Source organism: Orbicella faveolata, unplaced genomic scaffold (genome assembly GCF_042242905.1).
Source record: "Orbicella faveolata isolate gen_17 unplaced genomic scaffold, um_ofav_v1 contig_2, whole genome shotgun sequence".
NCBI lineage: Eukaryota > Metazoa > Cnidaria > Anthozoa > Scleractinia > Merulinidae > Orbicella > Orbicella faveolata.
The window spans coordinates 12,812,325-12,831,605 of record NW_028301547.1 but is presented as its reverse complement, the minus strand read 5'-3'; the positions used below and the strand labels follow the sequence as shown (position 1 = coordinate 12,831,605).

Sequence of the window (19,281 nt, the reverse complement as noted above, 5' to 3'; positions counted from 1 at the left end):
TTTGGTTTTGACTTCATACACTATAAACAGTCTGCCTGTTTGCTGTTCAACAAATAAACTCCTAAAGACATGGCTAGGAAAAGCCAAGTTTTTTGCCTATGTTTTAACTCGAAAACAAAGCAAAAACCAGCGACAAAAATACAGAACCACATTTTTCTATTACATTGAAGACCACATGCAAAACTTCAGCTAATTTGGAGCAAGAAAAAAGAAAAGCAACCAAAATCGTCACTTATCCCCTTTTATGACTAGCTTCTTCAATGCTCCCTCATCATAGGCCTGCAATGCGTGCAGAGAGCATTATAATGTAGCTCTCTGCACGCATTGCAGGCCTATGATGAGGGAGCATAATTATGCTCCCTCATCATAGGCCTGCAATGCGTGCAGAGAGCATTATAATGTAGCTCTCTGCACGCATTGCAGGCCTATGATGAGGGAGCATAACTGGTTGAAATTAAGATAGAACAAACTCAAGAAACTGAAAGTGAGATACTTAATTAAATTTCTACATATCCCAGAAATTGTAATGATAATATTTGAGTTAAGTACCAGCTAGTAAAATTAATTCTTGAATAGAACTAATTAAACTGCATTAAGAGCGTATGTTCAGCTGGTTGTTTTTGCTTCTACATGCAAATTAAATGTTTGACTACTACATGATCAAGCACAGATGTACTGCTGTACAAAGAGATGGCAGTCAGTTCAAAGTACTATTTTCCAACTCAATAAAATGAATTAAATTCCTACTTGTTAACTGGAAGAACTAAGTACTATTGGTTTTTCTAGAATTTTCGATCCACAAAGAATGACTGAGCTATGGAAAATCCTCTCATAACAAGCTCTGCTTTAAAGCATTGGGCACTTTTTTGCTTAGCAAGACTTATCTTATTTATAAAGTTTATCTCATTAACTCGGGGGTACCCACAAGATGTAATGATGGTATTTATTTGTAGGTAACATAATTGTAAAAACATGATGTAAAATGTTATGGACAAATATCAGTAAACATCTAACAAGATAAGTTGACACAGTGTTGACATACCTAGCTGCCATTACTGGTATCCAAGGGGTTAGCTCATCAGAATGATTTCCAATCAGCCAATCAATGTCAGGAAATAGACCTGATATTGTGGGGTCTATGGCCATTTCCTACGAATGGAAAAGGTAAAACATTTATGAGACTACAGAACAATCTACAAACTGAGTTCAAGAGATGAAAGCACCCAAGGAACAAGATAAAGATCATAGGGCTCTGTGTCAACTCAGTATTATAAAATGAACACTGTACAGTATAATTATGCTTTAGGGTAGAATTTTTTTTTCTAAACTTTAAGTATGGGGAGCAGTCGAAATTATAACGTCAAGTTCATACCACATTTTTCAAGTTAATTGCTTTTTTTCATTTGTAGCGTTTTTCCGTATTAAGGAAATGGCTGGTGTGTATGTACTCAGATACTATGATGTGTCTGAGTTAAGTGGTGCTCATTCAGCATCAATCCCCTAAAAAATGGACTCAGAGCATGTGGGGCCTTGTTACAAGAAGGAAGGACATAACGTAGCTTATAGCTCCAGTGCGATTACAACACCGAGTATGCCTGCGCTTAAAGAGAAAAGGAACTCCATAATTTATGTGTGTAGGACGTGATCAGTAACACTTTCAGATGAAGTGATGTAGCTATTAGATTAAAGATTTAGATTTTGACCATAACCCTAAGTGGGTATAGGGCCAGACACTCTCCTTCGCCATGTCACACAGTCACAAGCAGCCACTGTTGCCTTGCTCCAAACTTCAAAATTTAAAGGATCGATTTTCAACGTGCAACTTATTTTCCTGGAAATTGAGTCAAACTTAATCAAATCAGAATCGTATAAACTCTTGTCTTCAGGCATTGTAGCTTGATTAAGAATGAGTCTGAGTACAATGTTTATCACAATGTTTATCACTGCTGTTTGTGTTATATTCTTAGGCAAATCAGACGTCAGGTTTCAGGCCAGTGGCCAGTTTCTTGAAAACCCTGGGAACTTTTTGGGCCCATAAAGCCACTAAGTTCATCTGTATCTACACACGGAGAAGTGTATACGCCTTTATTAAATCCATTTTGAAATCGCTGGTTATCCTTGGAATCTGATTGGCTCTCAGTGGTGCGATTTATTCATGAATCACACTATTTTTTGCACTAAATCGCATCTTTTTCTCAGCCAATGAAAATGGGACAGTAAAGCAAAACAACCAATCAGATCTCAAGATAAGTTTAAAGTAATCAATAAAATTTTAGGAAAATGAAAGGCAAAAAGCAATTGTGTGGAGAATTTTGCAACTACTATTGCCAAAACTTTGTTGTTGTTGTAGTTTTTTCCCAAAAAATTGATGAATTTAATTAATTACAGTCTCTGAATGACAATTAATTATGAGCTCCTTCAGGAAGAAAACCTACTTTAATGGAAGTTTCCAACTTTCAGTGCCCATTTTGACGAATATTTTGGCGATTTTTCTTCAACATCTGCTCAAGATCCGTATGATACCGAGTCCAGTAAAACATAAACAAACAAAAACCACACAACAACAAATTCAGAGCCATCTCAAGGTAGATGTTTCCAGGTTTGCGGTAGTTTCCAACGAAGCAACAAAAGAGCTCAACTCTGTCACTGTGAATAAACATAGTCAAAATACGCCCCACTGCACAAAACAGTGAATGAACGAACGTCTTATGAAGCCGGTGCCAGTCCCACCATCTTTGAAATATCTTGAAACAAATGGCGCCGCAAGAACTTGACAAGGTCCTGAGTGTTGAGTCCTACGCCGAGGTCACAAAAAGAAAGGGAGATGATAACGAGCTGGACTCCCTTAAAATCATGCCATTAAACGGTGTTTAAAAGAAAAAAACGTACTATCCACTGGGCATCGTGCACTCGAGGGAGTTTCACGACTCAAAAGAAATCGATCGCAGAATTACACAGGATGCATCTTCAAATTCCTTCTCCAAAGACAATGAAAGTCTCAGCCTCAACCACAAAAGAAAGGAAGGCCTTCCATCATTGATTCAGGTGACGAGAACTGTAAAAAGTAGACTATTTTCGTTCTGATTTCAGAACTGCTTGTTTCCTTGTCATGCTCGAATGAGTTTTTGTCACATGACATTGTTTTGCATACTAAAATTTTTCCTGAGCCGTTTGAACGGTTAGGCTACCCGTTTGCAATTTTTCCTGAGCCGTTCAAACGCCTAAGCTACCCATTCGGAATACTTAATCACCCGTTCGAACACTCATTGAAACCCGTTTCAAATGGCTCGGTGACCTGTTTGTAACCTGTTTGATGGCCGTTTGTTTCACCTGAGTAATGGAACATCGTTAATGCACGTTTTCGCGTGAAAGGTCACATTTGTATTATTATGCCTCGGTAAGTTAGTGTTGAGTTAGTTCGTATTTGGGGTCATATTATTGTCTTAAACCAAACAATTACTGCTGAAGTGGACACCAATGTCCGAAATTTATGCCCCTAAGAGAGATGATGAGCATCCCTGTCTCTTTCAAAAGGGAGTTCCTCTCCACCCTGAACACTATTTCTGGGGTAATGTCACGCAATACGCAGTTAAGAATTCACCTTTCTGTTGTTTAAAAGTGTTCGTTCACGCGGTGAGACTATTCACCAAGTTAATTTACTTTGCAATCATATCTGTCAAAATTCGATTGTTCTTCAATGCCACCCAATGAGAAACAGATCGCACAACGAGATATGTTGCTATTATTTACATCATAAGCCGCCAGACCCTTATGCCCTTATTTTCTTCTAAGGGGGAGGTAAGGGTTGGGAATTTTCTGGGACACGACATTTTTTTCTCTCACATTTCGGTTGAGCACAAATTTTTTTTGGTGGGCAATAGCTTGTGCTAGTTTTTTTTTTTAAACGTAAAAAAAAACAAAATAATGATAGTAGAAGCACCTTGTGGCTCCCTTTCACGATATTTTGTTAGTTTTTGCTGTGCAGGATTTTTTTTTTGGAAATTGCCCAGTCCCCCCTCCCCCCTAAAATATAATCTGTACCTAATAAACATTTGAGGAAAGATACACTGCTCTAGTTGTTTGGAATCAGGCTCAACAAATGTCTTCATGAAGGATAAAAAGAACATAAGATAATTTTAATTCTTACTAGGGGTTGTCAAAACTGAAGTCTCTTAATCTGAGTTTATAGTGAATGAAGAAAATTCTCAGCAAATCAACAAGATAAAGTAATGTTTTATTCAACAACGTAGCATGAAGTATATCAAAGGCGTTCAAAGGCGCCACAGCTTTGAACAACTTTGATCCTACATCATGTCATGTCAAAGGTCAAATATGGTCATATCCTGCGACTCCTCTTTAAACGCCCTAATAACCTGCATTTTCGTATTTTTTTTCTGTCTTAACAATTAAATGAAAACTTGCTTTCTTGCCAATGTGTATTTTTTTTAATAAAAAAGTTTTCACTTTTTTTTTTTTGTAATTTTTATTTTTTTTCAACATTTTGGGTTATAATACATACAATACAACACAAGACATAACACTAGTTACAATACTTACAATACGTCATAACTACAATAGATTACATACAACAAATTATAATTACTAATCGTAGCCTAATTATACCTAAAGAATATACAATGCGTTGTTTACAATAGTGCAGCTACCCAAATACAGAAAAAAAAAAAAAAAAAAAAAAAAAAAAAAAAAAAGAAAGTTAGTGACATGCTGAGAAGGAGAAATTACAAATTAAGCTCAACTATTATTAAGAGATGGCATTAGTTTTTCCCACTTTTTGTAATGTTTATAAAGTTGGTTATTTTTGGTAGCTATTTTTTTTTCAATGTAATAAACGGTTTTTGTCTTTGCTAAAAATATTGTTAATGTTGGTTTAATTTTATTTAATTTACATTTATAAATAAAAAACTTTCCTAGCAGTATCAAGTGATTCAGGATAATAAAGTCTTCGTTGTTGTTGAACACTCCAAACAATATATTTTCAAATGTCAAAGTGTCCAAAGATACATTCTGGTTTGAAAGCCAAGAAGAAAAAGCCCGCCAGAAGTCTTTTGTTGTATCACAATAAAAGAGCAAATGTTCGAGGGACTCGACCTCTTTCAAACAAAAGGTGCACATTGGTGATTCAATCATTTTAAAACGGAATAACCTCTCATTTGTGAAAATTATATCGTTTAATAATTTATATTGGAACTCTCTAATTTTTGTTTCAAGTGTGACAGTGAATGGTAAAGAATAAATTTTTTTCCAGTCTTCTATAACCTCTGGATATTTGTCCTTCAACTTCCTTTTGGCGGTTGGAGGAGTTTGTTTCTTTGTTTTAAATCCTTTATACAAAAGTTTTGAAGAGGCTTTTAACAGATCCGATTTGGTTTCGTCGATATAAATATACACTGTATCCAAATGCTGTTGAGGATATAGTTGCTGATGTTGAATATGTGATTCTTTGATAATTAATCTCCATTCTTTTGGTATGGCATCTACAATTCCTATTAATTTGAAGTACTGGATTGGAGATAGATTCGCTTCCAACACTTTAGGGCTTTCAAGAAATTTACCCGTATCGGATAACAAGTCACCAATTTTAACAATTCCTTTAGTAAACAAATGTTTTTCAAAAAGAGATTTTCCGTGTATCACAATATTCCTATTATTCCAAATAATTTGGTCTACAACATCCTCATAGGTGGCTACCTTGGATTTCTTTAAATTACGAAATGCCTCTAGACACTCTTTGTAGAATATTGGAAGATGAACCGGTAGTTTACTAGTTTCAAAATCACAGAACAGGATGAGTTTTCCACCTATATTTCCAAAAAAGAAATCATCTAAAATAGTTTTCCAAGTGCTGTTGCTCTCTCCTAGATACTTTTTAAAGATCATCACTCTTTGAGCCGATATCATGGATTCAATATCAAGCATTTTTAGTCCTCCATTTTCAATATCATTGATAAGCGCGGTCCGTTTAATTTTATCGTTACCTTTCCAAATGAAACCGAAAATCAGTCTGTTTATCTCCTTGACAAGATCGTTTGATATTGAGATTGCAGTCGCTTTACTCAAAAATTTTGGAATAATGAAGGTCTTAACTATTTGAATCTTACCAATCAGGGTAAGACCCCTCCACTTCCACATACTCAGCGTTTTTTTAATAGATTTGAATATTGAGTCGAAGTTTGCTTTGTCTCGTGATGGTTTGTGATAGTCAAAAACGGTACCTAATATCTTGATTGATTTTCGCACTTTGTGAGTAAAGTCATTTTGTACTAGTTTATGTGGGCCGATACCAAAAACTTCTGTTTTATCGTCGTTAATTCGAAGACCAGAATGCAATGAAAAAACCTTTAAAGTTGTACAAAGTCGCGAATATGCATTTATGTCTTTTAGAAAACAAGTCATGTCATCTGCAAAAAGCGTGAGTTTGATCTCCACGTTTTTGACCATTATTCCTTGTATGGTTTTATCCTGCCTGATTTGACATGCGAGAACTTCCAAAGCTAAGATGAATAATAAAGGTGATAGAGGGTCACCTTGTCGTACACCACGATGGATACAGAAAAGATCTGTAGTAAAGCCGTTATTTAAGATACAGCTGGATATGTTTGTATAAAATGTTTTTACCCATTGTAAAAAATACGGTCCAAAATTGAATTTTTCCAATACTTTAAATAGATATGTATGGTCCAGAGAATCAAATGCCTTTTCAAAGTCAATTGCCATTAGAATACCTGTTGTATTTGTGAGTTTTGCCAATTCAAGTAAATCATCGATTGTTCTAACTGCATCAAATGTAGACCTTCCTTTGATAAAACCATTTTGATTATGGTCAATAAGTTCTGGCAGGATTGGCTCCAGCCTTCTAGCAAACGCTTTGGATGCAATTTTAACATCTACGTTGATCAGTGAGATAGGTCGCCAGTTCTTTATAAATCGTCTATCTTTATCTTTTTTCTCCAATAGGGTAATCATTGCCTGCTTTTGCGAAGTTGATAGTTGCCCGTGTTGGTGAGAGAAGTTTAGAGACTTTTTGAGATACTTTGCAACCACGTGCCAGAACGCCAAGTAAAATTCCACAGTTAAACCGTCACTTCCAGGTGTTTTGTTTTTCGGAAATGTTTTCACTTGACCTGGAGGTGGCAGAAGAAAACAGCGGGAAAACGTGGCTGCCAGCAGCTTCCTGCATTTTTCTGGCCTATCAGAGAGGAGACTAAAGGTCAATGAAGTTGGCTGCAAGGAAAGCAGACATTTTTCTTCATTTGGCTTCATTATGGTGGCTTTGGTGAAATTGTCATTGCGTTTTGGACCAGGAAAGGTAAGTCTTTGAATTTCGTTCAATTATTTTTAATGTTCAGAGAATAACGGAGTATAAAAAGTAAATTAAACGCAGCAATGGTTACATAAAGAGCTATGAATTGCGTGTATTCTTGGCAGGACAGATCCTCGGCAGTGAAAACAATTTGGTCGAAGATTGCACTTGACTGAATCGCAGTTGATCAGCAAAGCTCTTTGTTAAGAAAAGACAAGACTTTATTTTCAATTCACATATATTTATTTACAAAAGTTGACAAAGATATATTTTTTTCTTACTCAGTCAAGTCTTGTGAATTAAACTGAAGTGTCTATCATAGAGATTTTATGATCAGTGCTTGAAATAAGCACTGTTATTTGATGTAAATTTCAGTTAGAATTCTACTCTATTTGCTCTCGATTTCTAATTAATATTCATTATAACGTTGAAAGAGTTGTTGACTCTGAAATTTAAACTATGGATAAGTTTCTGCTTTTGTCTCTAGTTACCATTCTATTGAAAGAAAGCTCTGTTTGTTGCCACAGTTGAAATTATGATGATGTTTGTTCATCGATGTTGATAAATGATTTCACCAGTTTGAATTTAACAAATTGAATGTGGTTTAGTGTGGTCTGTACTCTTATCGACAATGATATGTGTCATCACAGTAGCCAAATGTTGTGGACTCAGGAAGCACAGCTGAGTCAGTCCACAACAAATTTTGACCACTGTGATGATGTGTATCGGTGTTGATAAGAGTACAGACCAAGCTAAACCACATTTCGATTTGTTTTTTACCAGAATATTAACGTCAAAGAAAACGTTTTTTTTTTTCAGAGCATGAGCTGAAAAAGGCATCGTTTGACACGTTGATGCCACCAACCCTTGAACACTTGTCAAAAACATTATGAAACGTTCTTGCCAAATTTGCCTTCAAATGAGTGTGAATTTAAGGGAAATACACAGTGGTATAATTTTTTTTACGTAACAACGAGACCTAGTGTCACTGAATTTAATTATCTACCATTGAATTTAAGCCAAAGATTTAACTTGTGTCTACCTGAGTGGCCATTCTTGTTGTGCAATGTTTTAAATCCTGTTGTTTATTAAGACCCTTTTTGAGTAAAGTTAATCTCAAATCAAACTTGTTGTAGTAAATATTTTTGCCTGATCTATGTCTTGTATGGTTTTCCTTTTCAAATGAAGTGTATGGATATCAGTGGCTGAATACATGTAATTGACAATGAATTGATCACAAGGTAGTTATAGCTCTTAATTATTGATCACTGGCATAAAGTTAAAATAAATAGTGAATGTACATGATTGTTCCAGTGTTACATTGACCTGTCAAAACACATCATTTTGCATCTCATTTCTGCTCAGTTAATTAATTTCACCTTTATTGCAATAACAGTGATCAACTCTCATGAACTGTTTTGGATTTGGCTGTACATTTTGATAGTAAAGCTGTTATTAGCACCAACTACCAAGAGAAACATTCTAAAATAAACAAAAGCTGTTACCCCACGCAGAGGGTCCACAATAGGGTTCTCAGATCCCGCTTTCCCGCCCATTTTTTCCTGTTAATCCCGCCATCCCGCCCTTTTTTACTTGGGAATCCCCATCCCGCCCACTTCTCAATAACGTTTTTCCGTTAGTTATTAATTTTTTAAATAATAATTAACGCAGAAACTTTACAAAAATAAACATTACAGAAAAGATCATGAAAGGCCTATCTGTATGCAATGGGTAGCAGATAAGTAACCACAAAATATTGTTCACTCCCATCTTCCTAGTCCTGGTTTTTTGGAAGACAGTCAGCTGAATATTTGAAGATGTGTTAGTTCGTGTGTCTGACATTCGATCGGGTGCTAGCTCAATGGGCCCTAATCCTGTTCTTATGTATCATGTTTTTTATTTAGACAGGAAGATTTGGTCCATATTATCTCCATCCATCGAGTTGTACAAACATGCACAATCAAATTGTTGGAAAGAAAAAGAAAAAAATTAATGTTAATTGAGTATTTTAGCAGAAAATTAGCCTGCTATTGAACCGAACAGCACGGCCGAATGTAGACACTCTCCCTAGCAGGAAGTTCGTCTCCCTTTCATTTTCCGCAAAGAAATCGTGCAGAGAATTTCATCTTGTAAAATAAATTATTGCGTAAACAGTCACCACAAAAAAACTCCCACTCCCGCCTGATGGTCTGTCCCTAAGCTTATGTCGGGAGGAAGAGAGACCCTGGGAACGAGGCTGGATTTGACATAGCAAGTCTCACGTGCCATCCACGTGCGAAGAATTTGAAACCGGAAATAATTATAAATATTTTCATATTAATTCTTCTTTTCGCTCTATGAGGAAAGCATACCCGTTGACACTAACTTTACATGCGATTCAAACGAAAGGTATTTTAAATATTATGCATCTATTTACACATAAACGTTTATGTTAATGAGACCACTTCAGAACGATCATAACAGTCACAGCATAAAGCAGAGGGCATGAAGGTCATGCCTGATCAGACCAGACACACCGAGAATACATCATAATAAAAGGGCCTATGAGGTCTAAAAAGTCAAATGCAGCCAAGGTTTAAAAAATAAACACACCTGACAGTTTCTTTTAAAGCTTTTAGCGTCCTCACTTTCCGTGAAACCTGTGCTCGGAACTTTTCTTTCCGAAGGAAGGCATTCCCGCTTGCACCCTTTTCACAGTAAATGGCGATGCAATATATAATGTCGCATACTTCGTTTCCCGGTTTGTTCGGTAAATTACTGTCACCGCTATCCGGTGTGGCCATACTGGCCAGAACAAACCACTTAGTGCTCGTAAAAAGGTCGAAAGACGTCAAAGACTAGAAAAACTAGAAAAGATCAGGACTGACACAGACGCAAATGTCAGAAATGGACAAATGTCATTTATGTCAGAGGCCAACACAAAAGATCACAATAGGACTCAAAGACCTCATACGGTCTGATACATAGGGTAAGCGATAATATTTTAATGGGTACAGAGCCGTTGCTATTCATTACTTGAAACCTGACACAGCTATATGCACAAATTTATTGTTATTGAACTTCCTGTCATGTTCCTTTCATTTGTTTGCCTTATTATTTGGGAATTTTAGGTTTTAAAAGTGAACAGTATGTTTGCATGCTGGGTTTCTCCATATTTTATTCACGGCGACCTCCGTGGTTTGGTTGTTTAGTTTATTCACTTTGTTCAAATATATCTTTTTTAGAGTCTTATTGAGCTACAACAGAACTCCTGAGAAAAGAACTTACGTGGGCACTAATTTAACACAGTTGAAATACAATTTATCTCAAAATCATTGGCCTGCTTTTGTCATGTTTTTGATTTACAACTTTCATCTTTCTTTCGCAGCACTGTAATATTTTGTCACGCAGCGAAGAAATTATCAGATTTCTTGTTTTCAAATTGGTTTATACATGTGTCTGTTGCTTTTATTTTCCGTTGTTTTCTCAAATGTTATCCGTTATGGTAAAAGAATGGAAATTCTGTTTTATTTGGTTTCGTTTTGTACTCTGAAGTCAATAATTAACTCATTTTTGTATATTCAATTTTCTCAGGTTTTGTCACGCAGCGAAGAAAAAAAGATAATTTCTTGTTTTCTTATCAGTTTTACACACCAAGTTGAGTTCTTTTTGTTGATATTTTTTTAATATTCTGGCCCTTCATTTATTCAACTTTAAATAAACGATGTCTTAAAACCTGATCTTTTGTCTGTGGTTACTGCGAATATGGTTTATTTTTGTGCTTTTGCTCGCTCAGAAATAGTTCAAAAAACGCCAGGGAATTAGGGGTGGGTCCTGGGCAATTTCATGCAGGTGTCAATGGGTTAAAAATTCCTGTTTTAAAGAATTGCCATGAATGCAAGATATTAAAATACCACTGAAGACACTAACAAAAAGAGACGTCCAAACATTTAAAGCAATTTAAAGTTTCTGGACATGCCACTACACGTAAATTGGCTTCTTATTTGTTTGTTCTGACCTGGCAGGTATATTTTGCAGGTTACAGGTTGCAAGTTGAAACAACTTGTTTATTTAAGTTGAAGTTGAATAAACCCCAGTATAAATGCTAGTCGCAAGCAACCTAAGCTATTTTAGGCTAACTGGAGTGCTATTCAGGCTAACTGAAGTGCTAAGTAGACTCACTCGGACTTAATTTTTAACCTGCAACCTGCAAAACTTGCTTGCCCATACTGACCATGTGAACAAGAGTCACTGATTCGTCACTTTTTGTTGCAAACACTCATGCGTGAAAAACAAGTGTCAAGTTACCATTTGAAACTGACAAATAAAAATATCTTGTTACCTGCACCAAAAGCTAGTTCCACAGGTCTCAAGGTAATGTTTTCGCTGGTTTTTCTGTTCGTATTTCCACAATAGAAAATTCATATTCAAAAACACCTTTTCTCAAAAAAAAGATATGTTGCATCATAGTTTCAATTCCCCTGATCGTAATCCTGCATGAAACAATGCGAAATGATACTAGTTTCCCTGCCAACTTGCCCAAGCATGTTTTGCTAACGTCAACAAGTATTGGCATGTCTGAACTTACAAGTGGCAGTTGGGTTGGTTGTTCATAGAAGCTTCAGTCTCATTGTTCTGAGACACATACATTGGTCCAACCAAAACTATTCGCTACATACACCTGACATGCTGACTATAAGGTATTTTTGTTTTACAAAAATATAACTCAAAAAGGCAAGGATGCATTAGCCATCCACACAGATAATGCATCCTCTAGTATAAAAATGGCCAACGTATCTCAAACACTTGGGAGAGTGTTTCACCACTTACCAAACACCTTGAATTGCATAAAAAAATACAGGGCTATGTTGTGCTATAATTTGGACTCCCAGTGTTTGAAAATTTGTTGAATAATATTGCTGTTGTCGTTGTCATGATCATGAGATAAAAGTCAGAGTAATGAGTACAGAGACAACATCAGGTAATATAATACTGGTTTCACAACTTTTTCCTCAAGGTAGTTCTGTTTATTTACTGTTGACAATGGTAAGATATCACCAGGGATGACAGAGCATATTTTGAATTGGAGGGGCTTACAAGCGAGCACCAGAGAAGCTAACTTGTAGGGGGTCTGGAGATATTTGTAAAATTATTATTTTATGCTGATATGCCCCCTGCCAGCCCACCCGGCTGCGCCGTGCCTGTTCACTGCTTACCTGACAGATAGAAAAATCAAAAAAGCAACAACGAGAACTGCAAAGAAAAATCACTACCCAGCAGTAACTCTGTATACAATGAATTTTGTGAAAACAAATGGTATATGCAACAAAATAAAAAAGATAAATTATCGTAAAGTAGCACAAGCAGTACATAGATTATCTATTTCTGTTGTCTTCATGTGGTAAGTAACATTTTCTTGTAAATTTGTTATCATTCATAAACCTTTTTCATAACAGTTTTTACTGGCCCTTACCACTGCCAAGATGGTAATTAAAGGCAATTTATCCGCAGCACTTTAATTGATATCTATCCATAGGTACTTACAGAGGTATTCAAGGGTCAGTAACGAGCAAAAGCTCCCTTTAGATTTGAAATTCAAACATAACAAACGCCTCTAACTCTCTCATCCTGGCCCTCAATAGCTCTACTTTGTTTCCATATGCAGAAAATCTAATTGCACATGAACACAGAACAGAAACTAGTGAGACAATCTCAGATAGTGCAGAGTGCAATGTATAGCTCTGGCACTTTAATACCTAGGCCTTTTCCCCTTGCAGAATATGATCGGACAGAAACCTTGATAAGCAGTGCCTATGTTTCACGTCTGTTCTTTCATTTGATGTTCAACAGTAACTTATTATTACTGTTTGTCAAGAGAGCTTTCAAATTTTACTCTGGTGTTTTATGTTGATTTTTGTGCATTTCAAAATTCAATAATACATTCAAGTAGCAACTGTGACAATTTTACTTTTCATGCCAACGTTTGTAACCCTATACTTTTGCTTTCCTTGCAAAGGTATGTAACATAAAACCCTTGTTTTCTAAAAAACTTACGAGATAAATGGAAGAAAGTAAATATCTTATGAGGAAATGGAACAACGTTAAATAGCTATTGAGGAAATGGAAGAAGAACGATTATTTTTGTTTTATTCAAAACCCAAAGTTTCTTTTCACTGATAAACAAGAAGTAATTTAATTATCAAATAGTCACAGAATACCACGTTCTTATATGGTTGACACCTCAGTGATATTGATTTGAGAAGCGTTAGCATTTCAACAAGAAGTACTGAAGGTCTGCGCTACTCAGTTGACCGAGATTATATATCCTACATTGGTGAACGAGTCCCCTCAAAGACTGATTAAATCAATTTACGTTTTCATTATGTGCCACGGAGTCTGCAGCAATATTCGAACAGTTTCCTGGTTTCTTTTGTCACAAATTTACAATTTGAAAAGTTTTAATGCCACTAAATTGGGAAAGTTAGGCTAGATATGAACTTTTTGGTCTCTTTCATAGAGATGATTGAAAGAGAAATAAATAAGCCTTAGCATTAAACAGTACCAGTTTACTGGCCGTGACATGCCCCTGCAAAAATCAAGTGGGGTGGCCATTTTGGTGTCCTTACAGGAATGTGCTGTTTTCAGCCTAGAACTGTGCACAGGGAAACCAACTCTGAAAAGCCACAGGTCAAAATTAGGTTTGTGTTCCACTTCGTTGAACGCAATAATATGCTAACAATGCTAGAACGCATGTGTCTTACATGTTGGGTTCTACCGCAACGAAAAGCACTCGACATTTTTGCATCGTGTGATCTCAAATGAAATGCGTCTTTCACCTAATATATAGTCGGCACGAACACTAACTAATCTGCACAAGCGTTTAGGGAAAATTGGCTTTGTTCTAAAGAGAATAGTACCACAAGGAGGACAAGAGGTTTCCTAAACCAAATACACAGCTTTGTGATATTATGATTAAAGTAAGGTAGGTTATACACGTTTTTACGTAGTGAACACAAGCACATACCCTCCCCAACCACTTTCTTGCCTGAAAACTAATTAATTAATTGATACATGTATTAATTAATTAAACAAACATTAAAGTTTACACCTTATGACCTTACGGCCTTATTGCCTTATAGCCATAGTGGACATCAACCCCCAATCCATCCCAATAGTGCACTCTGCACTAAAAACAGCACATAAGGCCGCTTGGCACGACCTGTACAACTGAAGGAAGATTCATTAATGACAATACAATAAAAGCGTTTTTAGTGCAGAGTGCACTATTGGGATGGTTATGGGAGCTGCCTGCTGCAAAGGAACTAAGGCGCTATGGCGCTATGGCTATATGGCGCTAAGGTGCAAACTTTAATGTTTGTTTAATTAATTAATTTCAATTAATTAGTTAGTCTAGAGGCAAGGAAGTAGTGGGGGTAGGGTGGGAAAGGTACATGTGTACTCTACATAAAACACATTTCATTGCCGTCACTTAGCTTTGAACATCGCAAAGCTATATATTTGTTTCAGGTAACCCCTTGCTCTCCTTGTGGTACCATTTCTCCTTAGAACAAAACTAATTTGCCCTAAACGCATGTGTAGATTAGTTAGCATTCGTGGCTTCTATATTAGGTAAAGGATATATTGCATACAGAATCACACACAAATGTTGAGTGGTTTTCCTTATGGTAGAGCTCAACATGTAAGACGCATGCATTCTACTATTGTTAGTGTTATACACTATCTTTCCACGTGGTATTTTATATATCATGTCATGTGACCAAGGACGGCAGTTATTTTTCAGATAGCGCCAATTGTCCCTTTTTATTGCAAAAGTGAAACGTTACTGTGGCTGCGTAGTTTTTAGAATTACACACAGGTCGGTTGAGCAAATATCATCTGCTGTTTTCAATCTACAATAGTGTGCTTGTCAGGGTTCAAATGTATTGCTTCTCCTTTGCGGCTTGTTTATTTCTTGCCTTAATTGTGTCTGTAAGAGAGACCAAAAAGTTCCCAAGTTAGTGGCTTTAATACTCCGCAAATCGTAAATTTGTAACAAAAGAAACCAGGAAAATGCTCAAATATTCCTGCAGACACCGTGGCACCTACTCAGTCTTTGAGGAGACTCATTCATATCGGCCAAGTAGTGCTGTTTATCTTCAATACTTTTCGTTGAAATGCTTCTCAGCCATCAATATCGTTGTGTGTTAATTTTGAATTGTTTTATTGTTAACAACAAAGGTGGCAACAGAAAAAGAAAGTGATATTTCGTGACTATCTGATAATTAAATTAGTTCTTGTTCATCGGTAAAAATTTGCATTTTTAGTAAAACAACATTGTTTCTGTTCCATTTCTTCATCACTACATCAGATATTTAACTTTCTTTCATTTATCTCCAAAAAACAAGGAGATCTTCCATATGTTTTGGAGAAAACAAGGGTTTCATATTACATTCCTTTGCGAGGAAAACAAAAGTATCAAGTTACAAAGTTGGCGTGAAGAGCTAAATTGTCACGTTTGCTGCTTCAGCGTATTATTGAATTTAAAATGAACCAAAATCAATGTAAAACACCAGTAGTAATTAATTTGTGTGTAATTTTTGGACCTTGAACGAAAATACAACCTGGAAACATACACACTGCAAAGGGAAAAAGCCGTAGCAGACTACCAAGGTAGACACAAACCAGAAGTGAACCGAGCAGGGGTGAGTACTTATGGGACTACTGTACCAGAGCTATCAATTGCGCTCTGCACTATCTGAGATTGTCTCACTAGTTATAATTCTTTTCAACTTGGCAGTGACTCATGCGATCAGTACCTGAAGACTGGTATTTCCACCATACAGATCCCAGATTTTGCGGCGACGCACATCAATGCCTGTACCTGGGTGCTGCAATTAAAAGAAATGAGTCTAAAGAAGATCCAAAAGCCAAGACTAAGGATATTGAAAATCCAAAATCTATGAGCCATCGATTGGAGGTTCCCAAAATGATTCCAACTTCATTTATGGATGTTGAGGAACATTAGGGACATAAAACATCAATCTGTAGTATTTCCGACACAAAAAGGAGGCAAAAACACGATCGCCCCCATAAGGAATTGATTGTGTAACTATGCGAAGCCAAATGTAGCAATATTCAATTCAATTCAGTTCCTATAGTCATTCTATTCAATCCTTGTTCATTTAATTCAATTTTCAGATCCATTCAATTTCATTTTTGTATTCTTTTGATTTAATTTCTATATTGGTTCAATTTGATTTCTGTATTCATTCAAATCAGTTTCTATATTCATTCAATTCAATTGCTATATTCATTTAATTCAATTTGTAATTCATTTGATCCAATTTTTATATTCATTCAATTCAGTCCGTCTTTGTTCATTCAATTTTTTCTCTCATTTATTCAATTTTGGGGTCTGGGTCAAGCGGGAAAATTTGAGCAGGGAGCTGGGACCTACAATAAAGATGGCAGCAAAAATAGAAGGTTATTTGAACAAGGATGAAGATTCAGAGGTGAAGAGTTTCATAGGGAGAACCGAGAACATTCTAAGTCAAAATTCATTTGCTATCAGCGAGCGCCACATATCTGAGGTTTTAATCCATAAAGATCTCTTGGAGGGAACAGTAAGATCAGTTGGTGAGTTAGTTAGTTACTGATATCAGTTAGTTACCGATGAAACTCAGATGTAAAACAGTTAAACGATCTAAGAGTCTGTTTTCTGAATTACTTGAGAAGTTCCTCCAACACTTTGGAAACAGTGTATCAAGGCCATCCAAGTTACAACTGTCCCTTATCAAACAGTAAAGAACAGACGCCCAGTTATACGCTGGTTCTCCTGATTGAAATTTTTGTAAACGAAATGTTATTTTCTATGAAGACAATCTATTTTTTCCACGAGATTATTTTTGTTTCCTTTCAAACGAGATATGGTTAACCACTCTGCTGTAAATGCTTGGTGAGATATTATCTAAAGAATATCGTGTTAAAGTTGTGATTTAAAACTGTGAATGGCCATCAATACATCTGTAAATTACAATTCCCAACAAATTAATGAGTGATGTCCATCAAGTGCCACAATGAATTTGGCCACGGGACAAAGTACACTCTTCGTGATACTAAAGCACCCCACCTAAAAGCTGTGTTCATCAGATCTACCTGGTTCAGGCTCTCACTAATCCGCCTCCTTTTTGCAGTGTACCCCATTGTTCTAAAGTGTTCTTGTAAATAAGTACAGTCTAAACACCTTTTGCTCACAACCAGAAACTAATCACATGTTGAATAGGCTTGCCACTTCCATTTCATAGCATTAAACATAGGGGTAATCACGCATTTTTTAAAGTTATTCATCTTTTTTGAAAACTTTTACAGTGCCTGTTACAATTTTTCCTGTCACCTCCCTAGTAAGTAAAATAATTGCGTGTCTCACACTTGTTCTGCGTGCGCACTATGCCATCTGCAGGTACATGTTTACAGTTGGATTTCAGTACAATTTTCGAAAGATAACAGATAGTTTTTCAGCTGGAAGACAGTAACAGTTGGTGCTTAGCGATATGCTACTATATTGTGGTGTTCCTGGTTTAAGTACAGGTTCATTAAACTTGATTTGGTCACTGTAGGAAAATTTTGCTTTCATTTTAGTCGTGTACCTGGTAGCGTAGTTGATTGCATCATTGTCAACCCTAGCGCGCATGTGACACTTAAACCACGCCTTGTGTGATGTGCAGAATGTGTGCGCACTAACAAAAGTAGGCACCGTCCTTAATTGTTTTACAGAACAGCTGCAAGCAAAAAACAGAGTGTGTGATCTTCCAAAGAATCAGTTGGAGGATGTCTGAAAGACTAATGCCGTGGCAATGGAAACCGTCAAAACGAAGATCTTGCAAAGGTGAGCTTTTACATGAATTGTCATTGTAGTAATACAATTCAAGTAGGTTGTTTCTGAGAAGTTGTGAGGGGTTCCATTTCAAATAAGTAGTATGTTCTAATGTAAGAAAATTGATTTCAATTAACCGTTTGAGCAAAGGAACCTTTCAATTAACAGCCTCACTTGTAGGCCCTCTTTCTGTGGACAAAACCAATATCAGGTAAGAATGATACAACTCTTCAGTGAGTGACCCAGACTTACTCAGAAAGAAAGACCGAAGGTCATAGGTTCGACTCCTGTTGGAAGAACTCGGATTTCTTTTTTTGAGTATGCCTGGGTCTCTTACTGAAGAAGTGTATCCTTCTCATTTATTCAGGACCGGGTTGTTCAAAGCACAATTGAGCTAACTGAACTTTAGTGAAAATTTTTGATTAGGTTTTTGGAGAATTGTAGACAGTTTTGCTTTTTATATTTTATTCCTTTCAGTCTCACCGTACTCTAAGATAAAATCCCCGAAATGTTAGTGCTAATATATGTTTCTTTATCAGAGAAATCAAACAGAAATCAAAATTCAAAATTCTCTTATGCTGACCAAACTGAAAGCTGATGGTGTTAACAACAACAGTATTAGACTTGTTGACTCACATTTTACCCATCGCTTCAGCAGAGTTAACCTGGAACAAGAAGTGAGCTCCTGGGAGAGGTTGTCAAAAGGATAACCTCGGGGCTCTGCATTTGGCCCATTATTATTGACCATTTCCAGAATGATTTAACTTATCACATTAGTACACACCGCAACATGTATGAATGTATGCAGATGATTACCAGTTCTATGATATGATTAGCAATTTAGATGATGTTCAAGCTAATCTGACAGTATGTGCTGAAGTGGCTTTCAACTGGTGCAGTTCCAATTTCCTTAAAGGGAATTATGACAAGTATCGAACCTTAATACTTGGTAGAAAACGCAACGACTCAATGAGAATTATCATTGATGAAAAAGAAGTTCAATCCACCAATTGCCTGAAACTGCTTGGGGTATCAACGGACAAAATCTTGTGTTTAAGGACCACATTAGCACTATTTGCAGGAAAGGCAGCCAACCTGTAGGAGTTCT

The 19,281-nt window shown here is 36.4% G+C and overlaps 1 protein-coding gene and 1 long non-coding RNA gene across 8 annotated transcripts in view; one reads left to right on the top strand and one right to left on the bottom strand.

The window, feature by feature from the left end:
• LOC149112006 (uncharacterized) overlaps positions 1–19,281 on the top strand; it is a 137,678-nt gene that overhangs the window by 2,308 nt on the left and 116,089 nt on the right. The gene's annotated exons all lie outside the window — the stretch shown is intronic.
• Positions 1–19,281, bottom strand: part of LOC110041625 (putative tRNA (uracil-O(2)-)-methyltransferase) — a 166,184-nt gene that overhangs the window by 77,672 nt on the left and 69,231 nt on the right. For all 7 annotated transcript variants that reach the window (XM_089289651.1, XM_089289648.1, XM_089289649.1 and 4 more), the window contains 2 exons: positions 16,117–16,188; positions 1,043–1,149 (listed from right to left, as the gene is read on the bottom strand). In XM_089289651.1, the coding sequence (XP_089145777.1) occupies positions 1,043–1,149; positions 16,117–16,188 (179 nt within the window). The remainder of the gene's footprint in view (positions 1–1,042; positions 1,150–16,116; positions 16,189–19,281) is intronic.